The sequence below is a fragment of the Drosophila kikkawai genome, chromosome 2R (assembly GCF_030179895.1).
Source record: "Drosophila kikkawai strain 14028-0561.14 chromosome 2R, DkikHiC1v2, whole genome shotgun sequence".
Lineage (NCBI taxonomy): Eukaryota > Metazoa > Arthropoda > Insecta > Diptera > Drosophilidae > Drosophila > Drosophila kikkawai.
In genome coordinates, this window is record NC_091729.1 from 20,980,259 (window position 1) to 20,993,306 (window position 13,048).

The 13,048-nt window shown below is 49.3% G+C and overlaps 1 protein-coding gene across 26 annotated transcripts in view; it reads right to left on the reverse strand.

Moving 5' to 3' along the window:
- The window catches only part of CAP (Cbl-associated protein), a 30,577-nt gene that overhangs the window by 1,284 nt on the left and 16,245 nt on the right, over positions 1–13,048 (reverse strand). For 2 of the 26 annotated variants that reach the window (XM_017181599.3, XM_017181603.3), the window contains 12 exons: positions 12,376–12,515; positions 12,220–12,292; positions 11,990–12,022; positions 11,412–11,565; positions 11,231–11,351; positions 10,902–10,934; positions 10,459–10,511; positions 10,226–10,404; positions 5,639–5,737; positions 829–1,135; positions 652–766; positions 30–236 (listed from right to left, as the gene is read on the reverse strand). In XM_017181599.3, the coding sequence (XP_017037088.1) occupies positions 30–236; positions 652–766; positions 829–1,135; positions 5,639–5,737; positions 10,226–10,404; positions 10,459–10,511; positions 10,902–10,934; positions 11,231–11,351; positions 11,412–11,565; positions 11,990–12,022; positions 12,220–12,292; positions 12,376–12,515 (1,514 nt within the window). Of the gene's footprint in view, positions 1–29; positions 237–651; positions 767–828; positions 1,163–3,073; positions 3,099–4,357; positions 4,980–5,638; positions 5,738–5,946; positions 9,862–10,225; positions 10,405–10,458; positions 10,512–10,901; positions 10,935–11,230; positions 11,352–11,411; positions 11,566–11,661; positions 11,705–11,989; positions 12,023–12,219; positions 12,293–12,375; positions 12,516–12,718; positions 12,818–13,048 lie in introns of those variants that run through there. The other 24 variants (XM_070284519.1, XM_070284522.1, XM_041777057.2 and 21 more) reach the window with 22 other exon arrangements.

Genomic DNA, 13,048 nt, shown 5'->3' on the forward strand with positions numbered 1-13,048 from the left:
TGGAAAAACTTTGATCTGATTAGACTTACCTCCACATAGGAGACCGGGAAGATGCCCTTCCTGTTGGCTATCTTGCCCTCAAACCAGTTTCCATCCACTCGACGCGTCAGGGTTACCAGTTCGCCCTTGTTCAGGGAGAGCTCGATGCCCGACTGGGCCTGGAAGTTGTATTTGGCACGGGCCTGGCCCTCCGAGGGTCGCTTCGATGGTGTCCGAGCACCATCACGGCTGACAATCTGGAATTTTTGGAAACAATTAAAAGATTTCGAAATCCTAATTAAGCTCTCAAAAAGGGCGTGTTTATATTATCTATAGAGGTTTCTATCAGCTGTGTTCCCCTTTTCGGATTTCGTTCATATTTCTATCTATTCGATTTTTCCCACTTTGAGTTGGTTTTGTAATGACTCAATTAATTTTCATGACTCACAATATGAAGGCTTCGCGTTTGAACTAAATTAAGGCTGTAAACAAATATAATTTTCCTAGAAATTTGAATCATAAGTAAATACTCGAAAACAGAAGATTTCTTCACTATCAACAAGGTGGAAATTATGTTTGTAATATTCTATATTATGCTACATTCTTCCTACTATTTTGAGAAAATATTTACAATATATATTAACAATTTTGATAAGATATATATCCACTCACCTCAACATAACTGGCTGGAAGCAGGCCAATCATGGCATTGTGCTCACCCTCATACCAGTTGGCATCGATTTGCCGCCTGATATAGATGGTGTCGCCCTTGCGGAAGGATAGCTCTCTGTAAAAATATATAAATTTAAGTGAATTCTCTTCAATTAAATTCCTTCAAAGGTATCCTACTTAGAGCTCTGTCCCTGGAAGTTGAAGAGAGCCCGGGCCACTGTCTTCGGACCCACCAGCGACTTGAGGGTCACGTCTGTGGGGAAATCATCATAGCGATTGAGGGCAATGGGTGACTTCTGCGAGGGTGTAAAGTTATCTGTGTGGCGGCGCGAGTTCATGTCCTGCAGCTCCTGTAGATACTTGCGACGGCGCTCCTCCTGGTAGAGCTTCTGCATATGCTCCGCTTGGCGAATGGCTAGTTCCTCCTCCGGCACGTTCTGGCGCTGCTCATGCCTGATCGGGGTCTTGAAATGGATGTTCACGTCTGTGGCATAGTAACGATTGGGAGACTCTGTTAAGATGAGAGGCATAGGAGGCGTAGAGCGGGTTAGGCTGAAGCTCAAGCGATGCGGCTATATATTTTGCTGTTGTGTTGGTTCCCCTCTAATCTTGGCAGGAACGGATGGGTTACTCATTTGAAATACTATTTTTTTTTTAACCTTTATACATAAATATTTCCCAAAAGGCACTTGAGTCAGTGTAAAATTTGTATATTTAGGATTTAAGAGAATGGAAATTGATGCCAGTCATGGGGAAGAAGATACGTAGCTATTGATTGTTTATTGGTTTAAATGTCCCCCTTTTTATCAAAAGTCATAAATATTAAGAACCCTTTTCTCTACCAGTAAACAATGCTTAAAAACATAAAAAAGTATTCCAGTATGTTTCCTTTTTTATAAAATTTCAGTACAAAATAAATTGAATTAAGAAACTACTACCTTACTTTATCTAGTATAATTTTAGTCAAATATTTCTTTAGTTCTTTTGTGTAATAACAAACTGATAACGAACCCATTTTTCTCCTTAGTGTATTCGCTGTTTACCCTTAGAACAACAAAGTGTTGTCGCCTTCGTCTGAGTCGTAAGATGATCTAACCGCAAATGCTCGTTACTGTTGCCGCTTCTGTTACGAAACACTGGCTTATCTGAGGCTGGGGCCGAGCACATATCTGTCTGCCAATTGGTAGGCAAATAAACAGCTCCATCCACCTGATAACCCCCTGGTAATAAGTGGCCTTCCACAATCTACAATTGAATTAGATGGCGGCCTCTCCCAGCTAGAGAATGAGCCATAATTGGAGATAATGCTGCTGTTAATTGGGGGAGGGAGGTGCCTGAGGAAAAACTCCAAGCTCCAAGACTTTTCCGCATCAGTCTGGAGCATCTTGAGTAATCTCGGGTAAAAAGATCGCATTAAATTGCCCCGATTCCATTCGATTCAATTGATGCCTTAATGGAACTGCGCAGCGGGTACTGGCAAAAGATTGATAAAGATGGAAAACAACTCAGCTTCCATTGACCCGATTTGGGGAAATCTCTCAAGGGGAAACCTCTGGAGGTGAGAGGTGCGGCTGCACAAATATTTGTGCGGCAAATACGCGCCATAAGCCGCAGAGCATTGTCTTTGGACAACAACAATTAACAACCGCTTTGTACGTGCTGTTTACGCCAAGTCAGAGGAGTGGAAAGAGCGGTTTAATTGACACTCGGGGGATTTTCACTTTCACTGATTTGCTGCGGCACATTTTGTTTTTTGCCAGCGTTTGAAAGTGCTTTGTGGAAAGGGGAAAATCGAATTCCAAGGCACTATCAATTTGATATGGTTATCTGTAAAGCTTTCTTTGGTTTTCAATAAATAATTATAGCTATGAAGGTCGCTGGCAAGTCCATTCATATCTGTAGCTAGGAAATATCTTTTATCTATATCTTTTCATCTATCTACATGAAGTATCTTACAGATACTTACAGTATCTCTTAAGTATTTTATCCATTTCTTTACATTTCAGTTCAATGTTAATTTTATGCCATTAAAACACGATTTGAATATGTTAGTTCTGCTTGGTAAACTTTGCAGTTTTTCATCTTTTACTGCTTTACTTTTATAGATACACTGTAGCCTTTCAAGGCTTTTCCTTGCATTTCACGCTCAATTAACTCTTTAAATGCTTTTCTTAGCTATTTCCCCATTTTCTTTGGGGGAGCTCGCTCATTAGTCACAACAATCAATCAGTATTAGAATCAGAATCGAAGGCTAAGGCAATTGCCTGATAAAGCTGCGGCGAATCGGCGAACAACAACAAACAAGCTACACGCTTCACTTCAGCCAGAGAAAGAGACGGGGTGACGGGAAGACAGGGTGACAGAAGACTGGAGACGGGGTGGAAGAAAGAGGGGGAGGTAGGAGACTCTTAACCGACTTTACCGTAGCACGCGTTGCGCTCAACTGAAACCGAAATCGAAATCGAAACTGAATGGCGCAGCCCCAAGGCAGCTAAACACAGAGAAAGAGAGGGAAGACAAAGGGGAGAGCGAGGAGCAGAGAGAGATAACCAGTGAGAGGGAAGACCAGAAGACGAAACTTCGGGAGACTCTGTTGACTCTCCGCCGGCTGAGTAATTCCCAGAGATAGCGGCGTTTGTATTACTACGAGTTCCGTTTTGTGGCGGCGCCTCACGTTTAATTGCTGCGACAGTGGGGTGTGTGAAAAGCTTGTTAGTGGAAGTACAGTGGGGTTTGCTGGGTTGAAATTTGTAGAGAAAATATTTAGAAAAATATCAATTCTTACTAAATCCTATCACCTAATGCAAACTACATACATTAGAAGTTAACAATGAATTTTAGAGATATGACTTTAGAATTCCCAACTGGTTTTAGGTTTTATTCAGAACGAAATTTACTTTATATTTATGAGAATTACATTAATTATGTTATCTAACTAAAGGTCGAAATACTTTATTATTTACTGTTGCCAGAAAATATATTTATTTACGAGTATCTCTCCCCCTTTACTTGTTCTGTTTATAGCCCTATAAATCCAAGTTCGATAGCCATTATCTACCTTTTTTTTTTATCAAGTAAGCATTAAAGTATTTCCCCTGACAACCTGATAAGGCCCACAGTGGCTTCCTCATCTTGATCGTAGTAAAAAAGTGAGCTTTTCCTCGCACTTACTTATACAGCCTCAAGCTTTTATCAACGACTTTGAAGCTGGGAACGTGAGGAGCGTGCCCAGATTTATCGCGCTCTGTTTCTCTGTTTATGTTTCTCCCTCTCTCAGGTGATAACGAGTTTTAACTTTTTTTTTTTGCAAAAGAAAAACCGTGAGAAAGTGCAAAACAGGAAGGTCGCTTAGTCAAATGAGAAAGTGCACAGAGAGTTGGGTGGCAGCTGGGAGCCCAGAGGGGGTTCAATCGATCGCTTGGCTTTCTTTTATCTCACTGGGGGTCTATGGTTCCGCTCACCAACATTTGCGGTTGTCTTGTTAACTGCTTGTTTTGGCCTCAAAAATTGAGTTTTAACGTAAGTAAAAGTAATAGAACTAAGTCAAGAGGAAAATAAATCTAACAGAACCTTAATTAACATTGCACTTTGATTAAGAAAACTCAGAAGTTTGCTGAGTCGGATAATTGATTGGTTATAAGCACTTAGTTGAATCTATCTTTATCTTTCTATCTTTTTTTGTGCAACTTTTGTAGGAAATACTAACTGCTTGGCCATTGCTGTTGCCTCTGTTGATACCTCTGCAGTGGCTGTTTCTGTTGCAAGAGTTGCTGCTGCTGAAGCTGCTGCTGCTGGAGTTGCTTTTGCTGCTGCTGATGTTGCCAGAGCAGCAACGGCATGGAAGCTCCAATGGCATGCTGATTGGCCAGGTAAGCCTGCCGCTGGTTGGGCTGAGGCGTGTGGGGCAGACCCACCACGTGGTAGCCACCTGCAGCAGCAGAGCCACTGCCCTGGTAAAACGAAGGAGGCGGTGGCCTCAGGGGAGCCTCATAACCCTGGCGATGCACCCACAGGATTTTGCCACAGTTGGGTATATCGCACACACTGCCCTGATGCATGGAACCATTATTATTGCCGCCACTGCTCTGTGGCCTTTGCCAGGGATTATCGTTAATCTCCGAGCTGCGCCACAAGCTCTGCGACTCTGGAAATCTGTCCCCATCATCATAGTCCAGCTCCAGGTCATTGCAGCTACGATGCAACTTCTGTCGCCAGTGGACGGCCTTGCTCTTGGAGTAACTGGAGGATTGGCTGCGGTGCGGAGCCAGTGTTTGATGGATCATGGTGCCGACGCAAGAGTTGCATAAGGAGACCGGATCAGAGGCATTTAATTAAAAATGTTTTTTCCTGCCGAGCGAAGCGCAAACCGAAAGACACACGTTTTTTATTGGCACGGAAAAGTGGAACTGACTAACGGCCGCGACAGGTACCCGTAGCCGTGTCTGTTCCCAGTTTGTTTTGTTGACGGCATCGTCTTGGCCATGGCAACGCCGCCACCACTGAACGCCGGCAAGGTGAGCGAGTAGCCACCCCACCAGCAGCAGGCAGCGCCACCCCCTCGCAAAGGAGGAGGACAGGTGGTGGCGGCTGGTGAGCTAAGCAGGTCAGAGCCGTCCGCGTGGCCGGCGTTTTCATTGGTGATATCGATTAATTTGGTCAACCGAGGCGCAAGGCGCACCTTCAAAGCGAAATTGCACCAATTGCGGAAATTACCCGTCGTTGCCGCAGTAAAAATGCTTTTAGCAAAGGTTAACGAATGACAGTGGCAGCAGGAGCGTAGTTGTGGCACCCGGAAGGGGGCAGGATGAGAGGATAATTTAACAAGAAATTGGATATCTTTTTAACTTTTTAAAGACGGAAGAATCTCTCTTAGCACTCGGGGATATTATCAAGTTATCGTTAAGGCTTATGTTAAGGAGATATCATTAGCATCATCTCCCTTGAGGTAAACAGCTCGCTTTAGCAAGTCTTCATCTTGGTCACTCACCTGATCCGTCGACGGTGTCGGAGTTGTATGTGTAATCGTAGGCGGAGAGCCCCTTGACTGGCGGCTGGGGGGGAATGGGAGGCGCGTTCGGGTCGAGATCTGCGCCAAGGATTTACAGATAAGATACGAGTAAAGGGATAATTTGGAAATCAGTTTAAGGACCAATTTGGGGGAAGGAGTAACCAAAAGCAGCAGCACTAGCACTACGGGATCAGGCGACCAACGAAGCATAGATTAGAGGGGTTGCCCTAGGATCCTTACCCACCCACCCACACTGCTCCCTAGAAGTTGCAATAGTCAAAAGTCACCTTTAAAAGTCACCGCCATGGTCTTCTTCAGGCGTTCCAGGGTTCCATTGCCAGGAGGAGGAGGAGGAGCCTTCTTTACAGTCTCCGCTCCCTCGGGCACATAGCGCGCCTTTGGACGATGCTTGTTGGGATCAAACTTCTGGTTGGCAAAGATATCCCTCATGCAGCTGGTCAGCCGGGAGCCCAGCTGATGACTCTGCGATCTGGCCGGACGCGGTGGTGATGTGGAGCTGGCCCTAGCCACCACTCGCTGCGGCTTCCTGGGCAGCACTTCCTCTGGTTTCGAGGGCTGCGGATGCTTGTGGGCCACCCAGTCGGCACTTAGATGCGGCGATATGTCATGCACATCCCGCATGTCCGGATGCGAGGTGGACAGGTAGCTCTGAGTCGGCGGCTCCGAGGACTCGTAGCGCATCCTCAGGCGCTCGAAGCAGTGACTGTTGCTGCTCACGCTCCGCGTGGGACTTGCTCGCACTGGCAGCTCCCGCTTCAGGGCCGCCGTCTTGCTAATGATGTCTATGTGGGGCATCAGGCGATCCTGGGCGCTCCGCTGGCGCCTTCTGCCGCGCTCCGGCGAAGGCGTAGCCCCGCGCAACTCAAACTTGTGAGTCAGACGCGGGACATCGCCGACGCCGGCAGCGGCCTGTTGTTCCTCCTTTGACACCGCCTCCGTAGCAGTGTCCGGGGCGTCTTTGGATCCCGCACTCACTTCGGGATCGCTGCGCGCCCTCCGCAGCGAGCTAAGCCCAAAAAAATCACGCCGCTCGTTGGATTGCTCCCGGGACTGCTCCCCGGACTGCTGGATGCTCTCAAAGTGCTGCCGCATCTTGCGCACCTCGCCGGTGTAGACCCTCTGCAGGTAGGAGCTGGAGCAGGCGGAGGCCTGCGACTGCGGCGACAGGCTGCGCGAGCGGTAGTAGGAGTCCGAGTAGAGCTCAAGACTGGCATCGGCGGGTTCCGGTGACCCGTTCCCAAAGCTGATAAGCTCGGTATCGTCGGGCGGACGGTCGGGCGGGCTGTGCAAGTGAAAATTTACCCTGGCCGCGGGACGCTCTCCGAAGACACCGCTCAGATCCGTGAGGGAGTTGCTCAGCTCCTGGTGGTGGTGGTGCTGATGCTGATGCAGCTGCCGGGCTCGCTGGCGCTCCTGCATGTTCTGCTCGATGAGGCGCATCACCTCGGCTTCGTCGGGCGAGGAGTCCTCCCGTGCATGGTAGATGGTCTTGGGTGGCTCATCAAACTGGCGATCCTCGAAGTACTGAATCTTCTGGTTTATGTTCTCGGCCGGTTCGCGGGCATCCTCCTTTGGTTCCTTGGGAGGTTCCTTGTTAAGAGTCTTACTCTTGGCCTCTTGGTTGGACGGGCCTTTGGGCCGGGGCGGCACTTCCGGCGGCTTTGAGAGCGTCAACTCCGCGTTCTTGGCTGCTATGGCGCCGCGTGTTTCCCTGGCCACCACCACCGGAGATTGGCTGCGAGTGGCGCGGGGCAGGGTCTGGTTGGACTGCTGCTCGTCCCGCTTGCGCTGCACAGGTCCGAGGAGCTGCTCCTTTGAGATGCTCGAGTTGCAGCGCACTTTTAAGCCGTTTGGCCGGGAGCCCTTCTCCACGGTAACCACGTACTGCTCCTCCACGGCTGGAGCCTGGCGATTGCCCGAGTAAATCTCGTTCAGCTGCTGAGTGATCTTCTTGATCTGATCCTTGGACAAGGTGCTCACTAGGTCGTTGTCCAAATGGCGCTCTGGCTCGAGCTCGGCCTCGACCTCAACGCGATGCTCCAGGCTGCTGGCCAGATCCGCCACCGTGTTGCGCCGCCAGTGACGATGCACTGGCTCCGATTGCAGCTGCTGCTGCTGCCGCAGGAGATTTAGCTGCTCAAAGTTCTCGCGCAGATCCTCCACGGACTTCTTCTTGGCAATTAGCGATTGGTCCGCCTCATGGCGCCACTTAAGAGAGTCCACGTCCTTGGAGCGGTAGTGGAGATCCCTTTGCTTCTGGTCGTCCTGCAGCTTGCCCACCAAATACTGCAGCTCCTTTTCGGCCCGCTCATGGAGTCGCACCTTGCGCCACTCATCAAAGTCCAGCAGCTCGGCATCTTTCCGTAGAGGATGGAAGCTGCTCGAGGAGGTGGCTCTCTCCAGCTGCCCCACCCGCTCCAGGGTGCTGTAGAATCGATTCAGTTCGGTGAAGCGCTCGCAGTTGTTGCGATACCGACAGCTGGGGCTGTGTCGCTCCAGGTGGGTCAAAGAGGTGGCGCTGTGGGCCAGCTCCCCGCACTGGTATAGACCATTGGCGGGAGCTGGAGTGGCCCTCCTGCCGCGCTCGTCGGCGCTGCTTAGGCTGCTGGCCCTGGCCACCGCCTGCTCCTTGTCCTTGGAGCGTAGACTGTCGATGCGACGACGTGAGGGTGATCTTACCTCCCGGTTTATTTGCGGGACACGCACCTCCCGGGTAGGCGAGAAGCGACGTTCCTGGCTCAGCTGCGGCGATAGCGGACGGGCTATATCGGTGACTGCCGCTGGCTTTGTGGGAGGACGCTGATCCTTGCCCTCGTACTTCCACACCAGGTCCTCGATGCAGGGCTGCTGTATCTGGATTTGACTCGAAAAGTCGCAGACATCCTCCGACACGAACTTGTACTCCTGCGGCAACGACATGGCCTGCTTGGCATTGTAGTCGTTCCAGAAGTTTGTCTTCTCGCGCACCGACTCGCTGTAGGAGTGAACGGTCACCGGCGGTGGGACCTTAGCTGCCTTTCCAGACTGACGCTTCCTTGGAACGTGACCCTCGCTACGGCTGTTCTGGAGGGGAACCAGGGCCTTGGAAGCCGAACCTCTGGACTTGCCCACATATGTTTTGGGTGGTGCTATGGGCACATACTCCGTACGCACTAGGGAATCAATGGAAAAGGTGGAGTTACTCCTCGGCAGGCTGTCATTGGAGCCCGTCTTTGCCTGACCCTTTCCTCCCTTGGAGGATGATTTCCTTAGAGAGCGAGTTCCACAATCCAGGAGCGTCTGGGGACGCACTTGGGGGAAGCACATGGTCTGGCGCGTGGTGGTGCTCACAGTGGTGTGCCGAAGTCTGGGCAAGGACTTGCTACGGGAAGTGGCATACGAACGGACTGCCTCCCTCACTTCTTGAGGGGATTTCAAAGATGGATCCCGCAAGATATTGGTGCTGGCCTCAAAGTTGGTTCTATTGGCCGGCAAAGTGTTCTCCAGCCGCTTCTTCTCTTCGGCGAAACTCCGCTCCTTGGAGATACTCCGGCCAAAGGCCACCGGACTCCGGCTGGAGTGACGCAGAGCCAAGAGGCGAGCAGGACGCCTGCCTGGACTGGAGGATCTCAAGCGAGACTGCTGTTGCTGCTGCTGCTGCTGAACCCGGCGGGTAAGTCGGGTCTCCTTGGTGGCCGTAAGGGTCTGCAGGAGAGTGGACACTGCTCCCGCTGACTTGGAGCGGCAAATCGGTTCGCGACGCGAGCAACTCGAGGTGGCCACCTTCCTCAGCGTAATAGTGGACACGCCCGAGGCATTTCCATTCGGCGGCTGGAAGCACTGCTCATGCCTGGACTTGGAGGCCGAGCTCAGGACACGCACCGTGCTTTTGGTGCAGCTGGACTTACGATGCGGCGGTCTTGGCGGTGGTTCGTCCTGTTGGGAAGTCTGCTGCTTCTTGCTCAGGGGAATGAACGAGGGCAGGGTCTTCGAAAGCTGCGAGAACATCTTCACAGGCTTTTTCTCCCTTCGCTGCGGCAAGATTTGTGGTGGCGGCGGAGGCGGTGGCGGCGGTGGAGGCGGTGGGATTGATGGTATTGGTGGTTTTTTCAAGGGTTCCTCCTCTTCCAGACCCTTGGTGCTCACACGTATCTTTGTGAGCGTGGGAGTGATCTGTATGAATTCGAACTCCTCCACAGTTTCTTGGGGAAGGCGAGAAATCAGTTTTCGAGATTAGGCAGCCGCTTCTGCTGGGTTTGAGTGGTGCCTGTGTGCCATTAACGGTGGTGCTTGTTTGGTGGCGCCCACATCCTGGTGGTGGGCGGACTAATACAACTTCAGGTGAGAGCAGTGAGAGTGGGTGAATGAGAAACCAGGGCAACTGGTGGCTTACAAAGAGCTTACAAAGTTTTCAGTGTACGATAGACGGATAGATAAACCTTGGAACCAACACCGTTTGCAGGATTAGTGAGTAGAGTAGAGTAGAGAGTAGCCCAGCGACTTATGTCTAAGTTAGGTATTAGAAGGTAACAACTTTCCCGAAAAAAAAAAGGTGGAAGGACTTACCACGGGGCTTCTCGGGCGCTGGCTTGCGGAAGCCGAGCAGTGGAGGTTCTCCGCCTGCCTGGAGACTCTTGTAGGCCTGCCTCTGTTCCACGGGACTCAGGGGACTGCTCACGGGTAGCTCCTTCTTGCGGAAGACCAGGTTCGAGTCGCTTGTGTAACCAGATTCCTTGGCCAGAGCTCTAAAGGATTACACAATCAGAAAGTTGCTAGGCTAAGAATGAAATGTTGCTTACCTGGACAAGTTACCTTCGGTGTACAATGGCGAGAGTTTCGATTGTTCTAGATTCTAGAGAAGGCAAGGGAAAATACTTGAATTAGTTTTTAAATAGAATCAGAGGTACTTTTGATTGAGTGGCTTCAATTAGTAGTTCTGGTGCCTTTTGCAATGATTCCTGCCTCGCTTTTGATCTGTCCAGGAAAACTTACTCCGTTGCCGTCGAAATCATCAACGAACTCTATAATTATACGCGGGATGCGTGTATGCTCCCTAAGCCACTTTTGCGTAGGATATGGATCAGGCATTACGGTAGGCAAGAAAGGATACAACGGTAAGCAAAGATAGATATTTGGGTTCGGTTTAGTTCACGGAAAAACGGTCTCGACTAGCTCGAGTTTAAATCAATCGGAAGGTAAATAAACTAAGACTAAAGCTAGTATTATAAAGTAGAGATCATACCCCGTTAAAGATGTCCATCACTTCGTCCCACCACTAGAATTGTGAATAGAATAATTGCTGTGAGTTAGAATATTCGAGGCGAACTGAATGACTGAGCATGTGAATGGTGAGTGTGAAGGGTGCATGATCATGAGCCCGTTTCGGGTAGCGAGGGGTTTTATTATGAAGGTGCAGGGACATAGAGCAAGTAGGGGTCGGTGCATTAAGCCAGTAAAGGAGGTTCCTTAGCAAGATGATGGTGACTTGAAGTCTTCCAGGATATGAGAAGCATCTTTCAATGGTGATAAGTCTGTGCGAGTGATCAACTTTCGAGAGTTAGCCTCACTTACCTCCTTCTTTTCCTTCTCGGAAACCGACGAATGTCCTGTTGTGTAGTTCTCAATGCGGCCTGGCTGATTCTTATACGAGTTCTGCGCTGACTTTATGGGATTTGGCATAGTACCATACAACCTGAAGTGGGGAGAGATGTTTACTCAATCAATTCCCTTTAAAAGTTTTTAATAAACTCACTTCTCGTCCTGGTTGAGGTTGCGCACATTGACAGCCGAGGACACGGACTGCACACGGTGCGGATTCTGGGTGCGGTACCTCACGGTGGAGTAGTCGGAGTCGTAGTTGGGCTCGGGCTCGGAGACGTATCCGTTGCTCTTGTACGAGGGACGGGCTGTTTGGATACCGAAGCTCTGATTAGTCGGGACTATATCTTAGGGATTAAGGAGCAGAAAGCGGTTTCTCAAGCTCTACAAATCATAAACATTACTTTGTCTCGGTGGTGTACTGGCGGACATGATGTTAGCGCTGTTTTTTGTGGTTGTGAGTTAGGCCTTATAGTAGGTTAGTCTTGAAATTTAGTAGAAGCTTCCGAAATTGTCAATGAGCTAGACACGGGAACATGAGAGAAATCAAATGTAGATAAACCAAATAATACGGCATGCAGGTAAACCAAATAATAATAATAGAACCCACTGAGTCACTCTACTGTCTGCAAGAGGATACAGGACTCAGTCTACTATATGTACAGGCGAAAGCGGGCAATTAGATGGGAGAGACTACTAGGGGATAGCGTAGTTTATAGATCAAAAAATCACCTCTGGGACACTTGTAGCGAATCACGAAATCATCTTGAGGCGAAAGCGAATGGGAGAATGAGAAACGAGTGTTTTTAAGGGGATTCCAGAGTTCAGAATGAAGCATTTAAGGAATAGGGTATGGGATAAATCAGAGGACTTGGGTATGGAAATGGGAATGGGTATGGATATAGGAATTTCAAGGAGCTCGTAATGCTTCAGACCGAGGGAAAAGTGTGTGGAAAATTTACCGCCGTTCTTCTGCTTGTGAATCGTCTGATACAGACGCTTGTACCACTCATGCTGATGCGGCTCCTGGACCTCCTGCATGTGTATAAGGATAAGGAAGATACTCGTATCAGATCAAACCACTCGAATCATCACCCCTTTTGTCCCATTTCTTTTACCGATCTGAGGATTATGGGCATTCCATCGTTGGTCACCGGACCGATGCCATCGTACTGCCTTCGCCCTAATTGTGCCATTTTTCGGGGACGATCGTTGCCCGTCTCCGGCTCGCTCATATACTCGTGCTTGACTTTGTAGACTGGAAACCGCAGATGGAGTTTTGGTTAGTGTTTGGTCTCGTTTGGGGTATTTGTTTGGGTTCAGTTTGGGTTTGGTATTTGTTTTTGGTTTTTTGTGTGGGTTAAACGGAGGGCACAGACATCACAGCCACATTCAGTGTGTTGCATCGACGATCGTGAGCTCGCTTCACCGGGTCACTTGCCAAGGAACGGCTATACTTACTGACTTCATTGGGCCTGTAGGCTGGGCGACTGGCGTCGGACACTTGGCGGCGCACAAAGGGCCTCTGCAGCTCCGAGTTGGAGGCCGATCTCTCGATCTCTTTTTATGTTAGGGGCGATAAACGATAGTGGAGCATTAGCGGAATCGAGCGACAATATATCCAACAGAGAAAACGAAACCAGAAGGTCGAAGAAGGAGGAGGGAACAAGATATAGTTGGAAACTCAAAGGAAAGGATAACCCAAACTCAAAGGAAGATATAAATATTGTATAAACTTTGAGTAAGGTTTATACCTTAGACTATAAAGAAACGATCATCGAGAGATATAGG